The 26,820-nt window shown below is 39.4% G+C and overlaps 1 protein-coding gene across 1 annotated transcript in view; it reads left to right on the top strand.

The window, feature by feature from the left end:
• The first annotated feature begins 1,806 nt into the window (after nt 1-1,806).
• Nucleotides 1,807-26,820, top strand: part of LOC118006516 (uncharacterized protein C5orf34-like) — a 37,475-nt gene continuing 12,461 nt past the window's right edge. Inside the window, exons 1-10 of the mRNA XM_034999198.1 lie at nt 1,807-2,097; nt 7,292-7,525; nt 7,687-7,776; nt 10,324-10,970; nt 15,892-15,990; nt 17,091-17,214; nt 23,797-23,888; nt 24,385-24,454; nt 25,238-25,408; nt 25,818-25,912. Of these exons, the coding sequence (XP_034855089.1) occupies nt 7,331-7,525; nt 7,687-7,776; nt 10,324-10,970; nt 15,892-15,990; nt 17,091-17,214; nt 23,797-23,888; nt 24,385-24,454; nt 25,238-25,408; nt 25,818-25,912 (1,583 nt within the window). The 5' untranslated portion in view covers nt 1,807-2,097; nt 7,292-7,330. The remainder of the gene's footprint in view (nt 2,098-7,291; nt 7,526-7,686; nt 7,777-10,323; nt 10,971-15,891; nt 15,991-17,090; nt 17,215-23,796; nt 23,889-24,384; nt 24,455-25,237; nt 25,409-25,817; nt 25,913-26,820) is intronic.

Genomic DNA, 26,820 nt, shown 5'->3' with positions numbered 1-26,820 from the left:
TCTAATCTTGAGTCTGAAATGCCATCTCTCCCATCGCATTTTCAAAAGACTACCAGGCTCCCCACATCTGCTCTTGCATCCTACAATCCATTCTTCACTCAGACATTCCAGGGATCTTTCTAAAATACAAATAGCATCACAAAACCCCTTAGTAGTAGACAGTTTGCAGATAGGAGGGTCTTAGTCATTAGGAAAAAGGTGGGAGCAGGATAGGACCTAAGTTAACAGTGTGTAATAGAAATTGATGTTACTGATCAATGAAAACAGGGCATCTGAGGGTGACTTTATGACACTCTACGTAAGATTGAGGTCAGTTTGCTTATCAGACATTCAAAAATGGAGATGAATTTAAGGAGTTAGATTTATTCCCATTCCTTGGTGCTGCCACCTTTGCTTAAAAAGCCCTTGATTATCAACAACAGCCATATTATGGAGAGAGCCCAAACATCCATCGACTGATGGGTGGATAAAAAAGATGTGGTGTGTATATACAACGTAATGTTACTCTGCCATCAAAAAGAATGAAATCTTGCCATTTGCAATGATGTGGTTGGAGCTAGAGTGTATTATGCTAAGTGAAATAAGTCAGAGAAAAACAAATTACCATATATGTGAAATTTAAGACAGAAAACAGATGAACATATGGGAAGTGGGAATAGAAAAAAAGGAGAGAGAGACAAACAAGCCCTAAGAGACTCTTAAGGATAGAGAACAAATTGAGGGTTGATGGAGGGAGGTGGGTGGGGGATGGGCTAGATGGGTGATGGTTATTAAAGAGGGCAGGGGTGTTGTATGTAAGTGATGAATCACCGAATTCTACTCCAGAACCAATATTGCACTGTTAAGTAAAATTTACCAAAAAAGCCCTTGTAATAGTTTACCATCGCTTTTAAGATAAAGTCCATCATTCATAAATCCATAATGATCTGGCCCTTGCCTATCTCTAAGTCCCCATTCAGGCTTCTTGCTCCTAAAAGCCTCTCTCTCCTTTTTAATCATTCTTAAATCAAACTGGCCTTTCGAAGGGGGCAAGATCTTTCCTTTGGGCCTCAGGGCCTTAACACAGGCTGTTAGCTCTGCTTGAAACACTTTTTCCACATTGTACTTGGCTAACATACTTACCCTTTGGATTTCAGTGGAAATACTTCCTCAGTCTCAGGTCTGTCCACTACATGCTCTCACAGACCTCTGTATTTTAGTTTAGGAATATTTAACCACTACTGTGACGAAATTACTTTCTACTCCTTTCTTTCCAGTTAATCTCCAGCCCCCATCCTCGACCCTGGGTCTCATTCCCTGCTTTATCCCCAGGGTGCCCAGCACATAGTAAGTTCCCCATAAATACTTACAATAAATTTAGCAGCCACGCTACTTGCTATTTTAGAAAAAAAGTGCAGATACACAGTTGATACCAAATTAGGAAAAGAAGAGGTCTCTATCTTTGTCCAAGTTTTTGTTTGTTTTTTTTTACAGCTTTATTAAGGTATAATTGTTGTTTAGATTATTTAAACATGCATTACTCCACTAACAGCTCTTGGCTGAACTGCCTGACAAGGACGAATCACAGCTAGGTCCGACCGGTCCCAACCTGAATATCAAATAAAGATCAAGAAGGAAGCAACCGCATTCAGGACAGGGAAAGCCCGCCTCCCTTACTTCCGGTCCCGCCCTTCTCTAGGAGCGCGACGGAGATTGGCCCCCGGAGCGGAGGGCGCGGACTGGGCGGGACTTCCGGTCTTTTTCCGGAGAGGAAAGACGCTTCCCCCGGTTGCGGGAAGATTTGAACTGCTGTTGATTTCCTGTGTTTTCTTTGCGGGTTCATAGTTGGCGCTGCCGCCCTTTTCCCGCTACCCTGACACGACGGACGTCTCGTCCAGAGCACTCTCTCTGTGACCTTATTCCTCTGCGGCTGTGATTGTTTTCTCTCATCAAGAAACATCACCGTTGGTAATTTGTCAAATTCAAGAAATACCCCTGGAGAAGCGGTCGTGGGCAGGCTTCAAGCATTTTGGCAAATTAAAGGGGCCTTTGGCCTCATTTCCAGGAATTTTCATCTCAGAACTGCCGTGTGAGTCCCAGACGTTGGTTATTGTTTTGGTGAGGCTTTTTCTGTAACTAGATACTGCCATTTGGAAGAATGAGGTCCCATTGATGTCAAGTACAGACTTGTGGCTTTTGATCGTTAAACACTCTGACGTAATGTACTGGGTGGTGAAAACAAACAGGAATAAGACAGTAGAGATGAGGCTGAAATGTAGGTTGGAGCCGGATTATGTTTTTTTAGTAATATGCCGGGAACTTTAGATACTCCACTGTTTCTTGTGTCTGCTTGTTATTTAAATAAATGATTATATCTCTGTAACCTTTTTAAAATTTTTTTTTAAAAGATTTTATTTATTTGACAGAGAGAGAGAGCACAGGCAGGGGGAGTGGCAGGCAGAGGGAGAAGCAGGCTCCCCGCTGAGCAGGGAGCCCGACGCGGGGCTCAATCCCAGGACCCCGGGATCGTGACCCGAGCCGAAGGCAGTTACTTAACCAACTGGGCCACCCAGGCTCCCCACTTTTTTTTTTTAATTAAAAACTTGGCCAAACATAGAGACATTTTCCTAATTGGCAATCAGAAAATACAAGTTTTCCGACCTGTTTTTTTTTTTCCTGAAATAGCAAGTAGATATCTGAGATTTATATGTATATGTGTGTGTGTATGCAGTATAAATACATTTATTGCTATGATATTTATTGCTTGTGACATGAACAAGCACGTAAACAAGTGATGTAAAGTGGTTGGTATTGTCCGGATTGTGGAAAGTTACCTATAACAGCAATACTGGAAATGGAGAGGGAAGAAACTGAAGAAGGTCCTAGATAGTGGCAGAAATGGAGGAGTGAGTTGCTGGACTGAAATGGAAAAGGAGCCAGGTTCATAAAAGAAACCTACCAAGTCAACAAGACATGTTACAGGGGAGTAGAGAGAAACAAAGTGAAAAGTCAAATATTGCTAATATTGAGATGCCATTAACTCACATTGCAAATTCAGGAGGAGCAGGAATTTTGAAATTCACTTACTCATTCTTTCATCATTAACTAAATATCTATTGCACCCTTATTATTTGCTAAGTATTGTTTTAAATGCCAGGGATACTACTGTGAATAAGACAGATGAGGTCTCTGGTCTGATTGAGTTTATATCCCAGTGGAAAAAGATAAAAAGCAGGGAAAGGAATAGAATCAGTTTTGATAGTGATAGATCCTATGAGTAAAAAAGATGAAATGGATAAAAAGTGATTGGGAGGGACGCCTGGGTGGCTCAGTCGGTTAAACGTCTGCCTTCCGCTCAGGTCATGATCCCAGGGTCCTTGGATCAAGTCCCGCATCCGGCTCCCTGCTCCATGGGAAACCTGCTTCTCCCTCTCCCACTCCTCCTGCTTGTGCGCTCTCTCCCCCGACCCCTCTCTCTCTGACAAAAAAAAAAAAAAGTGATTGGGAGGTGGTTGGGAACAACTTTAATTGAGTTGAACAAGTCAGGCCTTTGAGGAAGTGATATTTAAGCTTAAAAGACAAAGAGCCAGCCATGTGATAAGCCAGGGAAAGGACATGCTAGGCAGAAAGAACAGTGCAAAGGGTCTGAGATAGGAAACAGCTTGTTTTAAAAACATTAAAAAGGCCACTGTAGGGGCGCCTGGGTGGCTCAGTTGGTTAAGCGACTGCCTTCGGCTCAGATCATGATCCTGGAGTCCCGGGATCGAGTCCCGCATCGGGCTCCCTGCTCGGCAGGGAGTCTGCTTCTCCCTCTGACCCTCCTCCCTCTCATGCTCTCTGTCTCTCATTCTCTCTCTCTCAAATAAATAAATAAAATCTTTAAAAAAAAAAAAAAGCCACTGTAGCTAAAGTGTCCTGAACAAGAGAAGAGAGATAGAAGATGACATTTGGAGGGGAAGATGAGGCCAGATTGTGTGGCTGTTATAGGTCTTGGTTTGGAATTTTATTTAAGTGCAAAATGGTAGATTGTGAGCCAGGATGTGATAGATCTCATTTTTATTTTAAAAGATCCCTCTGGCTACTGTGTGTAGACTGGACTTGAGGGAGGTAAGAGTGAAAGTGAAATGAGGAGATGTTACAGAAGTCTGCTTTGGTGGGAGTGACAATGTTCCATTTTAGTTATGTTAATTGAGTTTGATTTATCTGTGGGACAAGGACATGAAGAGAGGTCTAGCAGGCAGCTTAAAGTTCTGGGGAGAGGTCAGGTGGATTTGGAAGTTTTCTAGAGAGGGGAATTAATAAAATTGTGTGAATCTGCTCAGGAGAGACCATATGGCTTAACGTGTACTTATATTCTGACATATTTTACAGAGGATTATAGGCCAGTCATATGTAGCTGATTACATACATTGTAAGGGCGTAAGATTTTTTTTAAAAAGAGAGGGTGGGCATAAAAGCAACATGAGTGGTTATAGTAAGAGATGATATGGGACTAAGGTCAGGTCTTAAATCCTTGATTTAAGAGAATGGTGAAAGGAATGATTAAACTAAAAACAGAGGTAGGGGTCCCTGTTTGGCTTAGTCAGTAGAGCATGTGACTCCTAATCTCAGGATCATGAGTTCAAGCCCCACGTTGGGTGTGGAGTCCACTTAAAATTTAAAAAATTAAAATAAAAATAGAGGTAGATGTAGTGGGAGAAACCATGGCACTCCCTCCTTTTTTAAAAAAATAAAAGGCAGAGGAAAAGAGAGTTTGGTGCAGGGGAAGGTGGACAGCACTATCACAGAGTGAGCAGTTTAGTAGGATGAAGACTGAAGTTACTGTGTGTGGGAAGACATTGGTGACCGTTGTGAAACAATTTCAGTAGAAAGGTGGAGAAAGGCTGGATTGCAATGGACTGAAGACGGATGGGAGAGAAAGTGGACAATGAGTGGATATTTTTTTTTTTTTTTTTTTTTTTAAAGATTTTATTTATTTATTTGACAGAGAGAGACACAGCGAGAGAGGGAACACAAGCAGGGGGAATGGGAGACGGAGAAGCAGGCTCCCTGCAGAGCAGGGAGCCCGATGCGGGACTCGATCCCAGGACCCTGGGATCATGACCTGAGCTGAAGGCAGTCGCTTAACCAACTGAGCCACCCAGGCGCCCCAATGAGTGGATATTATACTGGAGAAGTTTTTTGGTAGGCAAAAAGAGTAAACTGAGGAGGGGCGCCTGGGTGGCTCAGATGGTTAAGCATCTGCCTTCAGCTCAGGTCATGATCCCAGGGTCCTGGGATCGAGCCCCGCATTGGGCTCCTGGCTCGGCGAGGAGCCTGCTTCTCCTTCTCCCTCTGCCTCTCTCCCTGCTCATGCTTTCTCTCTCTCTCTGTATCTCTGTGTCTCAAATGAATAAATAAAATCTTTAAAAAAAAAAAAGAGTAAACTGAGGAAAGTTACTTTTTTCTGTCAGGTGAAAGTTGACCACCTGAGTAGTAGGAGATAATGCCCTAGAAGAGGATGGGCTAGTGTTTAGAAAGGAAAGTCTTAAAAAGGATGATGTCCTCGGGGCACCTGGATGGCTCAGTTGGTAAAGCTTCCAACTCTTGGTTTCAGCTCAGGTCGTGATCTTAGGGTGGTAAGATGGAGCCCTGCATTGGGTTCCACGCGCAGCGGGGAGTCTTCTTGAAGATTCTCTCCCTCTGCCCCTCCCCCACCCTCTCTCCCTCTCTTAAATGAATAAATATTAAAACAAAAAAGGATGATGTTCTAGAGGGAGATGGGTAAGTGTCAGAGAGGATGGCGACGGTGTTAGAAAGGAATCATAAAATTTACTGAGCTCCAGGACGCCTGGGTGGTTCATGGGACGCCTGGGTGGCTCAGTCAGTAAAGTGTCTGCCTTCGGCTCAGTTCATGATCCCAGTGTCCTGGGATCGAGTCCTGCATCAGGCTCCTTGCTCGGCAGGGAGCCTGCTTCTCCCCCGCCTCCTTCTCCCTCTGCCTGCCGCTCCCCCTGCTTGTGCTCTCTCTCTCTCTGACAAATAAATAAAATCTTAAAAAAAAAAGATTGGGCGCCTACAAAGCGACATTGCAATTCTGGCACTGGCATATGTGTTGTCTGGTTCAATCCTCGCAACAGTCTTGTTACTATGCCCCATTTTACAAATAAGGAAACAAACAGCCTGAAGCATTTAGCTAGTATATGGTGGAGTATGAATGGAACCCAACCCTCTAATTGCCCATCAGTCAACCCTTTATGGAAAGCGTAGGCGATGACAGTCATTTTAGAGGTAGGGAAGAGGAAATTGAATTCAGTGAAATAAGAGTGAGTCTAAGACACTAGAAGATTACTTAGCTTATTCAGGAGTGACATGGAACTACTTCCTTAATGTCAGACTAGGAACAAAAATCCAGGTATTGGGATTTCTTTTTCAGTGTTCTTTTTCTTAGGCCTACTAGTTACTTTTGGCCTGCCTTTTGCATATATTACAAATGATTTGCTGTATTCTTATCACAAAGATGGAATTTGCTTATTATATGAATTGACTTGCTGAGCATATAATTTACAGAAATTAAACTTCAGGAGAACTAAAGCTATTGAAAGTATAAAGGCAGTTATAACTTGATGAGCTTTCTTATCCCTTTAGGTTATCTTCCCACATTGGAGTAAAGCCCTCGGGGTTAATCAAGGCATTCTGTTCAGGTTGTTAATGTCAGATAATTTAAAAGTATGTAGTAAAATAATCACTTCTTAAAATTTATTTATTTTGCTTCTTAAAAATTTTTTTTAATTAACTTTTTTTTTAAGATTTTTTATTTATTTATTTGACAGAGAGAGAGATAGCGGGAGCAGGAACACAAGCAGGGGGAGTGGGAGAGGGAGAAGCAGGCTTCCTGCTGAGCAGGGAGCCCGATGTGGGGCTCGATCCCAGGACCCAGGGATCATGACCTGAGCCGAAGGCAGACGCTTAACGACTGAGCCACCCAGGCAACCGAAATTTTTTTTTATTTTAGAGAGAGAGAGCATGGGGAAAGGAGCAGAGGGGGAGGGAAAGAGAGGGGGGAAGAATCTCAAGCAGGCTCTGGGCTGAGTGCGGAGCCCAATGTGGGGCTCGATCTCACAACCCTGAGATAACAACCTGAGCCAAAACCAAGAGTCAGACGCTTCACCGACTGAGCCACCCAGGTGCCCCAATAATCCCTTTTCCTCCAACAAAAATACAAGGGAAATACATTTTGCTTATGTTCTTAGAAAATGCATCCATTTTCTATTATAGAACTTTTGTACATTAAAGGAACTATTTGTGCTACCCTATTTCCTATTTCCTTCAGTCTTCACCCTGGAAGGACATTTTATCCATAGTCCTAGGAATGGCAGCGGAAGTGCGAATGGTACTTTATGAAGACGATTCAGTGCAAGTGCAATATGTTGATGGTTCCAGACTGCAGCTTTCTCCATGTGGCTCTGAATTTTTATTTGAAAAGGCACCTCCTGTTTCAGCACATCCTTTAGAACAACCAGAAAGAATTCGTCAAAGGACACACTTCGTTATTAGCACTTACCGAGTAAGTAAAGATGACACAGAAACAACTCTTTCTGATGCCAAAATATTGTTGAGGTAGTCAGAATATGGAAAGTAATCAGTATTCCAGATTACTGTCACTCTAAATTGATTTTCAAAGTATTTTACATTTTTTAAGGTTACATTATGTATTTCTTTTTGTAGGAGCAACTACAGCGAGCCCTAGATTTTCGAAATTCTTTTGCTGTTTGCCCTTTTTTATCTGAAACCATCATACCTTCTGAAAGAAAAAAGGTAATTTTTCAAAGATTTTTTTATAAGTAATATTTGAGGGCAAGTAATTAGAAACAGGTAGTTTCATATTTAATCTTTTTCTTTATGAGACTTGGGAATACACATGTTGCTGTAGAATGCATAGGCTTATATTTTTCACCAGACTAGGGTGTTCTGGTATGTTAAATATTGATGAGACCCTGAAGGTACATAGTTCAGTAGTTTATGTGCAGTTACTGTTCAATAGAGATGTTTAATTACTTATAGATACGCACATTTTATTTTTTTGCTTATATTCTATTTTGAAGTTTTATGAATAATAATATAGCTATCATTTATTAGGATTTACTTTGTGCCAAGAATTAGGAATGATATTAAAAATATTTAATAACACCAGTCAGTATGGCATGGGTTCCTGATAATCAAAGTGGATGTCCAGCCAGTCAAAACAGGTATATTCAGGTATATTTTTACAGGTGAGGGCACTAAATCTCAGAGGGTTTACCTAATCTGTTCGTGGACATTTTCTAAAAGGCAGTCAGGATTTGAACCAAGTTTATCTGACTCTGAAGGCCATGTCTTTTAATCATTTTCCACTACTGTCATGATGGCAAAGGAGCCAAGAAAAATTGTAAGCTGTAACTTAGTCTATAAGAGTATTTGCTGCTGATGCTGTAGTAGGATTATTAGATAATCTAACTCTGGAAGAGAGAACTTTTTTTTTTTTTAAGATTCATTCATTTATTTGAGAGAGAGAGAGCCTGAGTGAGGGGAGAGGCAGAGGAAGAGGGAGAAGCAGACTTCTCAGTGCAGGGGCTCAGTGCAGGGCTCCATCCCAGGACCCTGGGACCGTGACCTGAGCTGAAGGCAGACACTTAACCGACTGAGCCACCCAGGTGCCCCGAAGAGAGAACCATCTTAACTGACCATCCTTACAAGCCAGCTTTGCCATCAGTGAATACTGTACTAACATCTGTACACATAAATAGCACTATAAGTTTAAGAGGCTTTCTTGACACTAGCTTTTGTAAATTTAAGGTTTTATATAAATGGAAGCTGAAGTGTTTAACTGTTGCCAAGATTAATTGATTAAAAGACTCTTACGTGAAAAACAAACAGGGTTCTAGAGGGGAGGGGTGTGGGGGGATGGGTCAGCCCGGTGATGGGTATTAAGGAGGACATGTGTTGAATGGAGCACTGGGTGTTATACGCAAACAATGAATCATGGAACCCTACATCAGAAACTAATGATGTCGGGCGCCTGGGTGGCTCAGTTGGTTAAGCAACTGCCTTCGGCTCAGGTCATGATCCTGGAGTCCCGGGATCGAGTCCCGCATCGGGCTCCCTGCTCAGCGAGGAGCCTGCTTCTCCCTCTGACCCTTCCCCATCTCATGTACTCTCTCTCATTCTCGCTCTCTCAAATAAATAAATAAAATATTTAAAAAAAAAAAAAAAAAAAAGAAACTAATGATGTCATGTATGGTGATTAACATAACATAATAATAAAAAAAAATTATGGGTTAAAAAAAAAAAAGACTGTTAGGTGACACCTACTGTTTTTATCTTATATGAGGAGATGTAGTAGGCACTGGCACCTGTTACGAGTCTGTTTGCTATTGGTCAGGATCAGTTTACCTTTGAGTAATTTTTTTTTTTTAGATTTATTTATTTATTTATTTGAGAGAGAGAGGGAGAGAGGGTGCGTGCAAGTGGGGGAGGGTCAGAGGGCAAGAACCCCCAAGGTGACTCCCCGCTGAACGCAGAGCCCGACACAGTTCGATGACACAGGGCTCGATCTCACGACAAGTGAGATGATGACCTGAGCTGAAACCAAGAGCCTGACGCTCAACTGACTGAGCCACCCAGGCGCCCCTAGTAATTCAGTTTTTAAAAAATGTTGCCCTTTAAGCTACCTGGAATTTATTTTAGGGTATGGTGTGCCAGGTGCTACCTAGGATAAGTACTTTATACATGTTATTTAGTCTATTGGATAACCCTTTGAGATAGCGTTTCCCACATGCTATTCAGTAATTCCAGTACCATTTATTAAGTCATTCTCCCCTTCCCTCCTTGTTTTGAAAAGTTTATGTAATCACATGTAACATCTTAAGATATGGTTGATTCTGTTTCCTTGTTATCTGAGTTGCTCTGGCAATGATTTTTATACTAGTTCCATACCATTTAAGTTGTGATTGCTTTTAATATAGTACATTGTGGTGGTGTTTGTACATTGTAGTGCTGATCTTCCCTCATTAATATTCTTTTTCAGGGTAGACTTTTGGGAAGGGCTGAAAATCTATCTCTTTTTCTTCTCTTTCATTTTTTATCTCTGTGTGTGTGTGTGTGTGTTTTACATCTCTCTAAGAGGAATAATCTTAACAATATCAAATATTCTGTGGAAAAATACATATAGGCCAACACCTGGCTCGCCATTTTTCATTCTTTCTAGGTAGTAAAACACAAACCCAACTTCAAGAGCTTTCTTACACAATATATAAGCATCAAATGTATGGAAACATTGGACTGCTGACAAAATGCTCCCCATCTCTCTTTCTCCCCTCCACTCAGCGTATCTTCATTGACTTCTCAGAAGTGAGATGGCCCAGTCCTGACACTGCTGATGGTGTGGTATGTACGCAGAGGGGCAGCGTGAAGATAGCATCGTTGGATGGGCACGCATACCTTTGCCTTCCCAGATCGCAGCATGAATTTATAGTACATTTTTTGTGTAAAGTAAGCCAGAAGCCAGACTCGTCTTTAGTATTGTCAGAAAAGAAGAATCAAGCCAGAAAGGACAAACTAGTTGAGAAAGCAGGCAAAATCTGTACATATGGAAGTTTATCAAGACAGAGACTGAAGAATAAAGAAAATGACCTTTATTGTCAGCTCACGAAATCCAAGGAACCTTTAGAGAAGAAGAGCTGTGTAGATGGAGCTGAAGGGAGGGAGGAGCCACCCCCGCCTGGTACACGACACACGTGTGTATACACATGGGTGAAGCAGCGCTGGCCTGTGGCCTCCTGTCCAGAGGAATGGAAATATCCTTTGTCTTTAGCACTTCATTTTCATAATAAAATCAGCAGTATGTCAAGAAGTGATGCAGACATCACCCGGAGTAGAACGTTAACTTCTGAGATTTCAGAGGAAAGAGGAAAAGAGGTTTCTGCTCTTCCCAGGGCCCTGTTACTCAGCTGTCCTGTCCCCCACCTGCACAGGTAATGGAAGAATGGCTTCTTTGTCATCAAGCTCTTGTCAGAGCCAGTCCTTAACTAAAGATAATTTTTCTTTCTCAGTCATCTGCTACCATTCTTAAGGAAAGTTCAGTGATCCAAAATTTTGCTAATAACCAATAGTAAATCATTCCCCTAGCCCATGTGTTGCTTATGTTCCTTACTCTGTACTCATGCATTGAGTGTTTATGGAAGGCTGACTGTACACTACATACTTTCTAAAGCACAGAGACTATAGAGATGACCAAGACACAGTCCTTGCTTTCTAGGAGCTTGGACTCTGTGAAGGTCACTGTCACTGAAAAGATGATTAAAGTGTGGTAAGTGTTGGCACAGGGCTGTGGTGGGGAGCACAGAGAAACATCAACTGCATCTGTGTGGAGTCCTCCCATTGGTTGCTGGAGCATGGATCTGACTGATTTATGATCCTGGGTTCTTTCATACCTAGTCTCAGAGGCCACACCTATCTTTGGTTAGCTGTATACACCCATGTGTATACACATTGAACATTTTTGAAACAAGTGGTAAACGTGGAGAGGTTTCTGGAGGCCAGATATAAACCTTTTCCCTCGACAAAGAGGTGAATAACCTCTGTAAGTAGTACAGTAGTGATGGTAATAGCTGACACAAAGTGCTTACGTGCCAGGCACCTCGGTACTTCATCTATTGGATTATCATAGAAATTGTATGAGGTAAGTATGGTTATCAACCCATTTTACAGAGGAACTTGAGACACAGGAAGGTTATGAATTTTTTTTTATTATGTTATGTTAATCACCATACATTACATCATTAGTTTTTGATGTAGTGTAGTTTTGATGTAGTGTTCCATGATGCATTATTTGCATATAACACCCAGTGCTCCATGCAGAACGTGCCCTCTTTAATACCCATCACCAGGCTAACCCATCCAGTACCATACTCTCTTGATGATGGCAGCTTTGTAATAGAGCTTGAAGTCCGGAATTGTGATGCTGCCAGCTTTGCTTTTCTTTTTCAACATTCCTCTGGCTATTCAGGGTCTTTGCTGGTACCATACAAATTTTAGGATTATTTGTTCCATTTCTTTGAAAAAAGTGGATGGTATTTTGATGGGGATTGCATTGAAAGTGTAGATTGCTCTAGGTAGCATTGACATCTTCACAATATTTGTTCTTCCAATCCATTAGCATGGAATGTTTTTCCATTTCTTTGTGTCTTCCTCAATTTCTTTCATGAATATTTTATAGTTTTCTGAGTACAGATTCTTTGCCTCTTTGGTTAGATTTATTCCTAGGTATCTTATGGTTTTGGGTGCAATTGTAAATGGGATCGACTCCTTAATTTCTCTTTCTTCTGTCTTGTTGTTGGTGTATAGGAATGCCACTCATTTCTGTGCATTGATTTTATATCCTGCCACTTTACTGAATTCCTGTATGAGTTCTAGCAGTTTTGGGGTGGAGTCTTTTGGGTTTTCCACATAAAGTATCATATCATCTGCAAAGAGTGAGAGTTTGACTTCTTCTTTGCCAATTCGGATGCCTTTTATTTCTTTTTGTTGTCTGATTGCTGTGGGTAGGACTTCTAATACTATGTTGAATAGCAGTGGTGAAAGTGGATATCCCTGCCGTGTTCCTGACCTTAGGGGGAAAGCTCTCAGTTTTTCCCCATTGAGAATGATATTCGCTTGGGTTTTTCATAGATGGCTTTTATGATATTGAGGTATGTACTCTTTATCCCTATACTCTGAAGAGTTTTGATCAAGAAAGAATGCTGTACTTTGTCAAATGCTTTTTCTGCCTCTATTGAGAGGATCATATGGTTCTTGTTCTTTCTTTTGTTAATGTATTGTATCACGTTGATTGATTTGCGGATTTTGAAACAACCTTGCAGCCCAGGGATAAATCCCACTTGGTCGTGGTGAATAATCCTTTTAATGTTCTGTTGGATCCTACTGGCTAGTATTTTGGTGAGAATTTTTGCATCCATGTTCATCAAGGATATTGGTCTGTAATTCTCCTTTTTTTCTGTTTTTAAAGAGTTTATTTATTTATTTGACAGAGAGAGAGAGAGATGGGGAAAGCAGGAACGCAAGCAGGGGCAGTGGGAGAGGGAGAAGCAGGCTTCCCACCAAGCAGGGAGCCCAATGCGGGGCTCGTTCCCAGGACCCTGGGATCATGACCTGAGCCGAAGGCAGACGCTTAACGACTGAGCCACCCAGGTGCCCCTGTAATTCTCCTTTCTGATGGAGTCTTTGTCTGGTTTGGGGATCAAGGTAATGGTGGCCTCATAAAACGAGTTTGGAAGTTTTCCTTCCATTTCTATTTTTTGGAACAGTTTCAGAAGGATAGGTATTAATTCTTCTTTAAATGTTTGGTAGAATTCCCCTGGGAAGCCATCTGGCCCTGGGCTTTTGTTTGTTGGGAGATTTTTGATTACTGCTTCAATTTCCGTAGTGGTTATAGGTCTGTTCAGGTTTTCTTTCTTTCTTTCTTTCTTTTTTTTTAAAGATTTTATTTATTTGAGAGAGAGAGAATGAGAGAGAGCGAGCACATGAGAGGGGGGAGGGTCAGAGGGAGAAGCAGGCTCCCTGCCGAGCAGGGAGCCCGATGCGGGACTCGATCCAGGGACTCCAGGATCATGACCTGAGCCGAAGGCAGTCGCTTAACCAACTGAGCCACCCAGGCACCTGGTCTGTTCAGGTTTTCTATTTCTTCCTGGTTCAGTTTTGGTAGTTGATACATCTCTAGGAATGCATCCATTTCTTCCAGATTATCTAATTTGCTGGCATCTAGTTGCTCATAATATGTTCTTGTAATTATTTGTATTTCTTTGGTGTTGGTTGTGATCTCTCCTCTTTCATTCGTGATTTTGTTTATTTGGGTCATTTCTCTTTTCTTTTTGATAAGTCTGGCCAGGGGTTTATCAATCTTGTTAATTCTTTCAAAGAACCAGCTCCTAGTTTCGTTGATCTGTTCTACTGTTCTTTTGGTTTCTATTTCATTGATTTCTGCTCTGATCTTTATTATTTCTCTTCTCTTGTTGGGTTTAGGCTTTATTTGCTGTTCTTTTTCCAGCTCCTTTAGGTGTAGGGTTAGGTTGTGTATTTGAGACCTTTCTTGTTTCTTGAGAAAGGCTTGTATTGCTATATACTTTCCTCTTAGGACTGCCTTTGCTGTATCCCGAAGATTTTGAACAGTTGTGTTTTCATTTTCATTGGTTTCCATGAATTTTTTTAATTCTTTAATTTCCTGGTTGACCCATTCATTCTTTAGTAGGATGCTCTTTAGCCTCCATGTATTTGAGTTCTTTCCGACTTTCCTCTTGTGATTGAGTTCTAGTTTCAAAGCATTGTGGTCTGAAAATATTCAGGGAATGATCCCAATCTTTTGGTACCGGTTGAGACCTGATTTGTGACCTAGGATGTGATCTATTCTGGAGAATGTTCCATGGGCACTAGAGAAGAATGTGTATTCTGTTGCTTTGGGATGGAATGTTCTGAATATATCTGTGAAGTCCATTTGGTCCAGTGTGTCATTTAAAGTCTTTATTTCCTTGTTGATCTTTTGCTTAGATGATCTGTCCATTTCAGTGAGGGGGGTATTAAAGTCCCCCACTATTATTGTATTGTTGTCGATGTGTTTCTTTGCTTTTGTTATTAACTGCCTTATATAATTTGCTGCTCGCATGTTAGGGGCATAGATTTACAATTGTTAGATCTTCTTGTTGGATAGACCCTTTAAGTAGATTATAGTGTCCTTCCTCATCTCTTATTACAGTCTTCGGTTTAAAATCTAATTTGTCTGATATAAGGATTGCCACCCCAGCTTTCTTTTGGTGTCCATTAGCATGGTAAATGGTTTTCCACCCCTTCACTTTCAATCTGGGGGTGTCTTTGGGTCTAAAATGAGTCTCTTGTAGACAGCATATCGATGGGTCTTGTTTTTTTTATCCCATCTGATAGCCTGGAGAAATAGGAAGGTTAAATAACCTGAGCAGAGTCACATAGCTAGCACGTGTAGAATTGGGCTTTGATCCCAGGTTGTCTCTGAATATATATTTGTTATTTAAAGCAAAACAGGGGAGTGATTTTTCAGGCTTGTCATGATTATCTAGTTAAAATTGGAAGTTCCAGTATTATAAATACACATTGAAAGAGATTTAGGCTTCCAGATGAATAGTTTTCAATAACTTGCTGTTAACCTTAAAGTCCATTATCTTTAAACATGGCCTACTAGGCCTTCCATTTTCTGATCCCTTCAACATCTGTAATCCTCACCACGCTTCCCTTGCTTTTTCTACTCTTGGCCTTTTTACAATCTCTAGAATGCCTGTCCAAGCTTTGTTTCCCACCTCACCTGCTCTGTCCTTGGCCAGGAGCACTGCTTTATCTTTCTCAGCTCGCTAACTTGTGCGCATTTCCAGGTCTCAGCGGAAGTTTTCTTCCTTCGGGTGGTTGTCCTAAAGTTCCCAGACAGGATTAGATTCTTCTCCAATCCCACAGCATCCAGCAATTCTCCTTTCTTTGTGTTCTGTGTCTGCTGTTTAACATCCCTGCTTGATAAGAATCTTCACTGAGGGCAGTGACTGTGTCTGCTTTTTTGGGTGTTATATCCCCAGTGGGTGTGGCATAGATAGTGTAGAAAATATTTGTTGTTTGAATCCTAAATTTTAAATGTTAGTAAAACTGTTCATTTATGTAATTGTGCTGAGATTGAATAGTGAGATTGTTAAAAATACTGAAAAAAATACATGGAAAAATAAGTTTTCAATTTCCTTCATATACCTTTATGTTAATTTTTGCTTTTCTTTGCTCTAGCAAGTTAAGTAAGAAATACATCTTGTTACAGTAGCACTATTTTGTTGACTTCTAAAGGTAATTATGTTAAGTGACCAGAATTACAAGCTTGTACTTTGTCCTTCACAGGTGGAATTTTTGTGATTCACTTTCACAAAGACAGTTTGATGAAGAATATTCCTATGCTGAGCTAGTGAAAGTGGTTTGGTACAAAGGTGTAACTTACCGGTAAGGCACCTGTGTTGGAGTGGGAGCTCTTCAGCGATGTCAGAGGGGAGGGGACTAGCCCTGCAGACAGACTCCCACAAACAACAGTTTGGCCAGGGCCATCATTCTTCTGTTTGGTCCTAAATTTTATAGGTCCCAAAACTTAGTTTTATGAGTGTACATAGGGGTCTTGTGACTAATTCACATTAACCATATTCACAGGATTTTTGTGACAACTCCAGAGCCAGTGAGGATTAGTTTTCCTGGTGAATGAAATACTCATGTCAGTTATTTAGGATTCCTCTTCCAAGCATCAGGGGATCTAGCTGTCTGAATTAGTCACATCAAAATGTTGCCTGTTGAGCATGGCATTAGAGAAGATTAGAGGCTCCTCTGTGTCTGCACTATCCCATTGAATTATTCCTACCCCACCACAAAGTATACCTCTCCGGTGACTAGAATACTAATATTGGCTAGATTCATGGTTTCACTACTATAAATAATGCTGGAAGAGCACTGCAAAATTTTGTTCTTTGGGCTCTCCTTTTGTGCATGAAAGCCCACTCCCTCCTGACAATATATTCTTCATATATTTCTTTTTAAAAAGTAGACTTGGCTGAAGTTTTTGTACGTTATATACCCAATACCTTGATTGTACTTGGCTGCTTCAGATATGATCAATCACCTTCTCTTAGAGATGGTTCCTTTTACACATGGCTAATCTCATTCATCAGATATTGATTCTACTAGTTTCATTATTGAAGAATAATCCTATTTTCGGGTTCTGGAGTTGTCATATTTAACTTCTTTGCAGTGGGCATTTCTTTGGTGATTAGTGTATGCCAGCTACCATGATTGGCAGTGAAGCTACCAGGATGATAAGATGCCTGACTTCCAAAACGTAGGCTTAGTTCTTGAAATAGGTATGTTAACCAATTCTATGTGTTTTATTTATTTTTTTGCAAAAAATTTAGTATAGCTGGTTGGGTGCAGAGTTTGCAATTATCCATTTTGCTGGGTAGGCAAAATCCCCTACTAATTTGTTTGTTTGTTTGATTGCTCTCATTTATGTTTTACTCTCAACTAGAAAAAGAAATTTAATGATTATTTTTCTTCCTTAGACTAAACCATAAAAATGTGAACTCAATAGAGATTTATCCTGGAGATGGATCTGTTTTCAAATCAGAGGGAGCTTATTTTGGGAGGTATTTTACATATTATTCCATTCAAGAAGGATCAGAAGAGGTAAGCTGACAATTAGGTCTCAGCTCAAGAATTTGTATATAGCTGTTTCTAAATAATTCTGAATATATATAGGAAATTTGATCTTTACATAACATTGCTTGCCTACTACTACACAGTCTGGAGAATTCATATAACCTTTTGCCAACATTGTCACAGTGATTACTAGCCACCTTATTTTTATTGCATTTTTATCCTGTATTCTGCCAGTCATTTGCCTAAGAAATTTGTGTTTGTTTGTTTGTTTTTTAAGATTTTCTTCTTAAGTAATAAGCTTCACACCCAAGGTAGGACTCGAACTTAACAACCTTGAGATCAAGAGTCACACACTCTACCGACCGAGCCAGCCAGGTGCCCCAATTTATGTTTAAATCGGAAGTTAAATTTAAACTTCTTTTTTTTTTTTTTTAAAGATTTTTTATTTATTTGACAGAGAGAGACACAGCAAGAGAGGGAACACAAGCAGGGGGAGTGGGAGAGGGAGAAGCAGGCTTCCTGCGGAGCAGGGAGCCTGATGCGGGGCTCAATCCCAGGACCCCGGGATCATGACCTGAGCCGAAGGCAGATGCTTAACGACTGAGCCACCCAGGCGCCCCAAATTTAAACTTCTCATGTCATAGAATTTATCAATAAGGAAACACTAAAACCAGCAGCATTACTTTGAATCAGTATTCCTCTTTGAATTAATATATGCACATTCTTTTTTTCCCCATCATGTAACTGTTTGCATATTTAAAATACCTCTTAACTCCTAAATCTTTATATACAACTATAAAGTTGAACAAGGGACACCTGGGTGGCACAGTCAGTTCGGCATCCAACTCTTGGTTTTGGCTCAGGTTGTGATTTCAGGGATGTGTGATCGAGCCCCGTGGTGGGCTCCATGCTGAGCATGGAGTCTGCTTGGGATTCCCTCTCCCTCGGCCCCTCCCCACCCTCTTTTAAAAAAAAAAAGAAAGAAAGTTGAACAAGATTGTTCTCTGTTTTTGAAAGTAGTAAAACATAACATGATATATTTAATCTATCAGACCAAAATGTAGTCATATGGCTATATTATTAATAGTCTACATTTGCTTGTTCCCAGTCTGACATTTGACATCCACCATTATGTAAGGATCACCGTAGTATCACCTGGCTTTGCTTTGCAGGATGGAACATAATGAATATGTTTTCTTTCCATATTACAGAGTGGAATTTTGAGTGATCATTTGTTTATCCACTTGTTCCATCTATACTTCCCACTGCCCCTTCCACTCCCTATTTATATTTTAAGTAAATCCCAAATATCTTTCCGTTCATTAATATTTATATATATATAACATATATATAGGAACAGATTTCCCACTGGGTCTATTTGTAGGAAAGTATTCATTTATTCTATACGTATTAATTGAATACTCCTAAGCAGACACTCTGTCAGGCACTGGGTAAGGATGAAGAACTCCTGCCCTCAAGCGTTCACAGCCTAGTAGTCATTCAGATAGGCAAATGAGCAAATGAAATAAAAGTGTGACCAGTATTCTGTGTGTGTGTGTGTGTGTCTAGTGCATGAGACAGTCAATTAAACAGGCAAATAGAGTGGGTGTGCATACCTATACTTCTGACTGCTACGTATTGGGAATTTGAAAATGTACAAGATAAATACGCTACATCTTCCTGGAGCTTCAGTTTTACTCAAGGTGTAAAGGGGAGGGATGATAATTTTTTTTAAAAGATTTTTATTTATTTATTTGAGAGAGAGAGAAAGCACGAGTGGGGGGAGGGGTAAAGGGAGAGGGAGAAGCAGACTCCCTGCTGAGCAAGGAGCTCGACACAGAGCTCTTGCCCAGGACTCTGAGATCATGACCTGAGCTGAAGGTAGATGCTTAACCGACTGAGCCACCCAGGTGCCCCAGTGATGATAATTTTTATACTGAAGCAAACATATCAGGGAGGAGGAACATGAGCTTTTGGGAGAAAACAGAACGTCCAGACGAGTTGTGCCTTTGTGGTGGCCTGCTTCAGGCTTCACTCTCAGACCACCTCTGTGAGCAACACTTCAGCTCTGTCCACTGGAGTGAAGAGATTTAGGAACAATTGGCTATCTTTTCAGGATAAAATTGTTTGCTCCTTACTTTAACCCATACTCAAAAATAAATTCCAGATGCATTAAAGGGCTAAATGTAAGAAACCAAACTTTCTCATGTTAGAAAATATGGAAGAACAATATTTATAATCTTGGGGGAGGGAGGTCTTCTTAAGTACAGTACAAAACACCAGAAGGCACAAAATAAAAGTTTGGCAACCTTGAAATTTTCATACTTATGTTAAATTTTAAATATTTAACTTCTGTTAAATTAGATAAAGCCAAAAAGATAAGCAAAGGCCTAGAAGAAAATATTCTACACTATAAATCAGAATAAAAAGACCAAAAAACCCCCACAAACTCTTGTAGAAAAATGAGTAAACAATAAGAATGGTTAAGCCATAGAAAAGGCAATATAAATAACTCCTAATATGTGGAAGCATATTAGGCTTTACTGCTTGCATCAAAGAAATGCAAATTAACATATGTTTTTACTCATGAAATTATCTAAAGTTTGATAGTGTCTACAATGGGCAAGGGTGTAGTGTAAAGGGTGTTTCACAGTGCTGGTTGGAATGTAAATTGATTCACCCTTCATGAAAGACAATTTGAAATATCAAGTTAAATTGGCTAGAAATTCTGCCTCTAGGTATCTATTCTAGCAGAATATTAGCACATATATACAAAGAAATACGGCGAAGGTTGTGGATTGTAGCATTGTTTGTAGTAGCAAAAAACTGGATGCAGTCTAAATGCTTATCAGTAGAAAAATGGTGAAATGAGCTTTGTGGCCAGATTATGGGGATGCTGTGCAGCAGTTTAAAGGAATGAGGAAGATGTAGATGCATACAGAGAGAGAGAGATTGAAAGATCTCCAAGACACTGAAAAAGGAAAGTTGCAGAAGAACATGTACAGTGGTATCTTCTGTAAAGAACAAAAACCCCAAACCCAAATATATTACTGTATATAATACACATGTAAATGCACAGGGGAAGATCTGGGCAGATAAAAACCAAACTGAAGGGACACCTGGGTGGCTCAGTTGGTTAAGCATCTGACTCTTGATTTTTGGCTCAGGTCATGATCTCGGGGTTGTGAGACTGAGCCCGGCATCAGGCCCCATGCTCAGCAAGGAGTCTGCTTGAGATTCTCTCTCTCCCTCTGCCTCTCACACTCGTGCTCTCTCTATCTCTCTCTCTCAAGTAAATAGATAAATCTCTTAAACCTTAAAACTGAAGTGGTTACTTTTGGGGAGGAGTGTGGGATTTTGTGAGGGAGGAAAAGTAGGGAGGGACTTAAATCTTATATTTTTTTAGCTTTGTTTTCTTCCAAAAAAAAAAAAATAGTGATGTATTGCTACTTGTACAATTAAATTTTTAAATAGGAAAGATGTAATTGCTTCTGTAGAGATAAGAACTTGGTGCTCTGGAACCACATAAGGAGGGGCACCTGACCTAGTTTTGGGGGGAAAAGTCTTCTGGAGGATGACATGGCTGAGCTAGGATCTATAATTACATTATATTTTATTTTTTAAGTAATCTCTACACCCAACATAGGGCTCAAACTCACAACCCCAAGATCAAGAGTTGGATCAAGAGTCAGATGCTCTATTCTGAACCAGGCAGGTGTCCCTAGACCTATGATTTTAAAGAAGGAGTTATACAGAAGAAGGGTAGAGGTTGGAGGAGTATATAGCTGAGGGAACACTACTTGCTCCACTCCTTGCATGGCTGGCTTCTTGTTGGTAAAATTTCTATTTAAATGTCATCTCCTCAAGGAGGCTTTTCCTGACTATCCAAATTCAAGAAGCTACCTATGACACGGTCTGTCATGGTACCCTCCTCTTTTTTTCTTCCCAGCAGTTAATACTGTGTGACATTTTCTTACTGATTAATGTTTGTTTGCTAACTTAGCCCACACTAGAAGTCAGCCCTGTCTTGTTCAACACACTATTATTGCTAGAGCATCAAAGAGGTAGATGAATGTCACCTAACTAGAGGCTGGGACGAGTGTGGGGTGTTGAAGGAAATGAAAATGCTATAGATAGACAGAATGCTGTAGAGATCGAGTGTTGGGGTAATGTCTGGGGAAGAGACTAAACCACTAAGTTTGGCCAGCTCCTAAAGGGGGCATGAGAAACCATACTGCTTTTGCAGAGCCACTGAAGGATTTAAGTAGGGAAGTGACATCCTATTTTTGTTAGGTCATTTCAGAGGAAGATAAACTGGAGTGGGGAAGAGGTAGACCAGTTAGAAGACATTTATAGCAGTTCAGGGAAGAAAGTATGAGGACTAGGCAGTGGTAATGAGAATGGAAACATAGGAATGGACACAAGAAATATTAAGGAAACAGAACTGATGGCTGACTGGAGATTGGGGATGAGGAAGGAGTTGAAAATGATGGCAGATTATTAAATAAATAAATGAGTGATGGTGGCAGGCACAGTATTAAACCAAAATTTTATCAAATCTAAACTGTTTTGATGATGACTGCTTTTTTATCTTACTGGGAGGTGTCAATAAAACATTTAAATTCTGTTAGATCTCAACATCTGCCTAAAAGTGAGATACTCTTAATTATAAGATGTATCCAGATGTCATAGAGGTTAAATTGTGAAAAGTGAGCACCTTAGAATTGATGAAATAGGGCAGTGGAAAAGACAAGAACTCTCAAGGAACTCAGTATCCAAAAGAAAAAGATGTAAATAGTTAAAATGCAATAGTTTGAGTGCCTATCATGTGCCTTAGCACATTGCTAATAAATGCTGGGGATACAGAGGTCAGTAAAACAGACACATCCCCTACCTTCACGAAGCTCTATTCTAGCAGGGAAGACAGACATTAAGTAAAAAAGTATTAAATTGAAATCATAATGAAAACCAAGAAGCTGGAGTGGAGGGTACTGTGCTTGTGGACATAACTAGGGATTTCACCTAGTCTGTGGGACCTCAGTAATGGCTTCCCTGAGAAGAAGGGAAAGTAGGTGTTAGACAAAGGGAGATGATGGAGGAGGGAACTGAATTCCAGGGAGAGGGAACACACCACAGGTATATACGAAGTAGAGAAGGAGAAAATGTGAATTTTGAAATGAAGGTAATTCCATTTTCTACATGTTGAAGTGAGATATCCAGCGGAGAAGCCTAGTAGAGAAGAGGAGGGACTATTTTTTGAGTACCTACTATATACTAACTTCTGTCCTGGGTACTTTATATATGTATTATATCATTAATCCTCAGTCTAGGTGGTAGGTAGTATCACCATTTCACAGGTAGTAGGCACCAAGGTTTAAAAAAGTCTGCATAAGGTGCGCCTTGGGTGGCTCTGTCGGTTGGACCAATGACTCTTGGTTTCAGCTGGGGTCATGGTCTTCTCTCCTGGTTGTGAGATTGAGCCTGCCTGGGTCGGGCACCTGCTTACTGTGGAGTCTGCTTCAGATTCTTCCTCCCTCTCCTCCCCCGCTCTGCCCGCTCCCCCCCCCCCCCCCCCCCCCTGCTGCCTGCCCTTTCTCTCTCTCTCTCATGAATGAATGAATGGATGAATAAAATCTTAAAAAAAACCCAAAAGGTTACATAAACCTGCCTGTCATTATAATTAGTAAGAGGCATACTTGTGATTTGAATCCAGCTTTGTCTTAACTTCAAAGCCCACCTTCTCTCACTGATGGTAAAGCATGTATGAGCTATATTCTCTTGTGGTTCAAATTAGATCTGTGCTACTTCTTAGCCCTCAAATTTCGGTTTCCTCATCTAAAAGAAATAGGCATTAATAGTTCTTATCTCAGAATTGTTTTGAGGAGTAAATGAAATAACCATGTAAATTACATAGCATAGCACCTAGCATATAGTATCTGTTCAATAAATGTTAGCTGTTGATATTATATTTATTATGAACACAACTTTGGACTCTGCTGGTATTACCCAGGAAGAAGTCAGGAAATCAGAAAACAAGGCTGGAGACAGAACCCAGGGAAACACAAGTGTTAAAGAGCCTGAGAAAGAGGGAATTCAAAGGGAATAACAAATTTTTTTTTTTAATTCAAGAAGCTGAGCTTATATTATACATAATATGTCTTCCACAAACTGTAGCAGTAGTTCTTCCATTAAGAAAACATAATAAAATTATATAATTTGTTCAATTAAAATAGTTTTTTAAACCTATATAGGCTTTTTTTTTTTTTTTGGTCTAAAGGTAAAGTGAGGCTTATATGATAAGTTTTCTGCTAAGGTGTAGGAAAATTAATTTGGTTGCCATATTAAGTATAGCCAAAATTTAAAGTGGGCAGTAAGTTATAGGGTATTAGAATGCAACTTTTATAACTATCCAGGATGAAAGCTAGACTTAAAAAAAAATGGGAAAAAAGGAAAAGCATAAAATAACTTTAAAAATATACCTTTTATGGGCTTTTAAGTTAAAATAACTGCTTGCATCGTCACAGTATAAATACAAAATTTAAAAAGAAGAGTTAACTAATAATGGCCAGGATTTATTATTGAGCTATTTCATTTTAAATTAATTTTCAGAGAGAAGAGAAAACTTACTCAGTAAATAACCTTCCTCCGGACAGACCAGGAAGTCTGTTCTCTGTGTGTTCTCTACTTAAACAGGCAACCAGGTAAGTTCTTCACATTCATCTGACTCAAGTGTTATGTGTCTGAGAACCCTGATACATTTTCTGGTGGTTAGGGGAAGACTAAAAATTTGTTGGTACAGTGGAAATATGTGTCTTTGGTAGAATCTGTCAAGTTTTCTGGTCTCTTCATTTATAAAATAAGGTAATCACATCATTATAAGAGTACTTCTGGCTTTGACAAACCTTGCAGGTGCTGTGAATCCATCACCTCTTAGAAAGGAGCACCTCAAAAGTCTCCATTTGGAGTCATTTCATTGCTAAAAAATTAGAGGAGTAGCCTTCACTATGTAAGATTAACACAAAGGAAAGCAACCCCCCTTCCAGGGCATAAAGGATTTCTGGAAGAAAAGTGTTCTGAACCTATTTTAGTGGAAATGAGTTACTTGCCTAACATGTTGTATAGCAGTAAGAATGCGATGCTAGAATTGGAAAATGCCATTATTTGCAAATGTTTAAGTACTGTTTTTCATGTTCACAGAATTCTTCAACACTGCGCCAAGACAAGGCTTTCTTTAAGCCATAATTATCGTATATGCTGCTGGAAAATGGTATCTTAAAATTATTATTATTTTAAAGATTTTTATTTTTAAGTAATCTCTATACCCAATTTAGGGCCCGACTCACAATCCTGAGATCAAGAGTCACATGCTCCACTGACTGAGTCAGCCAGGGGCCCCTTAAAATTATTTTAGAAAGAAGATTTTTAAAATTATTTTATTGTTTGCATACATACCTCTAAGTTCAATTTACTTTCATCTAAGTCATGTGAGAAATTCTTTGTAACATTAATATTGGTTTATTCAGAAAAATATCCACTTACTAGAAAAACACTGCAAGATCCAGCTTTTATGTTATACTTTGTCTATAATTTGTTTTTGTTTCTTTTTTCTTAGTGGAGGGGGAAGAGCAGGGAATTGATTGGATTTGAAGTTTGTGGAAACATAGTTCTTTTAAACTATGATATTACAGTATTCTACTGTATTTCCATAACTGTACAAGTAAATTCTTTAACGTTGACTTTAAAGGAAGTGATTCTCAGACTTTGATTTCTATTATCTGTACTAATTTAGTTATAAACCTATACGTTGCTGTAGTTCCTAATGTTTTTCTATGTTCTATGTAAAATTCAGCAGAACAGTGACTTTACAAAGATATTAGAACTTAATCTGCTTGTAATAGACTAATTTGGGTATCCACTTCTGGAAAAGTCAAAATATATGTAAGGATTCTACAATATTCAACTTCTAAATAAAGTTGCCTCTTAGTTTATTAATCATTTAAGTAATAATGGATAACTCTCTTTCCTGCTATTTTTATTAACTTGATTTTAGGTACCTGGGATAAATGATAGCAGTATACTGCCTTTGCTTTTGAGAGAATCAGTCATACCCAGCGTGGGAAGATTTCTTGCATACTCTGATGACAAAGTACATGCTGTCTTTTTAGATGGCATTACTCTAACCCTAAATTGGAATTTCAGCTCTTTTATTGAAAAGAGACAGGTGATTATATTTCAGACTGAAATCTATTTTTTATTGTTTTTTTATCTGTGGAAATAGAACAAAGAAAATAAAGTAGCACACTATTTCAATTTATTTTTTGAACTATAAAATCTGTTAAGAAGCTTTAGTGATCTCACTGGATTTCCTAGCAAAAATCAGAAAGGATGACAAAGAATCATTTTTATAAAGGTAACTGATTATATAGAGAAGGACTGGTATAGAGGGGTGGTTAAATAATACCCATAATCCATGTAAAAGATAACTTTTAAATTAATCAAAATAAAGTTTTAATGATTCATCTACTTATTTTTTAAATTGATAATTTAAAGAGGCTTTTGTTGCATTTCATGTTTGTTTTTTGTTTCAGTTTTGGAATGATAAAACTTACCTTTCCTCTTTGCTGCTTAAGGTAAATCAAGGTCTCGATTTAGGTTGGTGTAAGTTAACTTTTCCCGATGGACAAGATCAGTTAATTCAAATTCAACACCCTGGACCATACGAAAGGTACTGAAAAGCAGTTTTAAAAATTCTTTTCCTTTTCTTTTTTTTTTTTTTAAGATTGTATTTATTTATTTGTCAGAGAGAGAACACAAGCAGGGGGAGTGGCAGGCAAAAGGAGAGGGAGAAGCAGGCTCCCTGCTGAGCAGAGAGCCCAACCTGGGGCTTGATCCCAGGACCCTGGGATTGTGACCTGAGCCAAAGGGAGACGCTTAACCTACTGAGCCACCCAAGTGCCCCTAAAAATTATTTTCATGGTAGTAAGTAAATTTTACTTTTAGACAGAGGGGAAGCATATAAACATGATTTAAATGTTATATATATTTTTAGTTTTTCCAGGTAGATAATGTACATGATGTCATTTCAATAGGTTTCAGAATTTACAGTAATATTGGCATCTAGCATAACTAAATAAATCAAGTCAACTTTAATAATTTCCATTTGTATTCAAGTGGTTTGTCAAAATAAATGTTTTAAATATAACTGGCTTGCTGTGGAAATTGGACTGTGGACAGCTGTGTTACCAATTAACTAATTAATGCCTTAACCAATTTGAGGTAAGGTTTGCACAAATAACTAAACTTAGGTATATTTCTGTAAAGTGGAATAAAATTAATTCGCTGATGCTTAAGTTGGAGAAGATTCTTGAAATCAGCTTTTTATGAATATGCTTTTTTGCTTTTGTTTTATGTAATTTGTTATCAGTCAACTTGCAATGTTCTCGACATGTTAGTGATTTTACTTGAGAATATTCACAAAAGAATTGCTTTTTTACCTCATGAATTTATTTTTCTGTTGGGAGTTTTGGTGTAAATGCTCCAACATTCATTGCTAGTTTGAATAATTTGCATCAAAAATACAGTGTCTTGAGGCCCCTGGGTGGCTCAGTTGGTTAAGCGTCTGACTCTTGATTT

The sequence above is a fragment of the Mirounga leonina genome, unplaced genomic scaffold (assembly GCF_011800145.1).
Source record: "Mirounga leonina isolate KUSES-001 unplaced genomic scaffold, KU_Mleo_1.0 Mir_97, whole genome shotgun sequence".
NCBI lineage: Eukaryota > Metazoa > Chordata > Mammalia > Carnivora > Phocidae > Mirounga > Mirounga leonina.
This window is presented reverse-complemented; position numbering and strand designations above follow the sequence as displayed.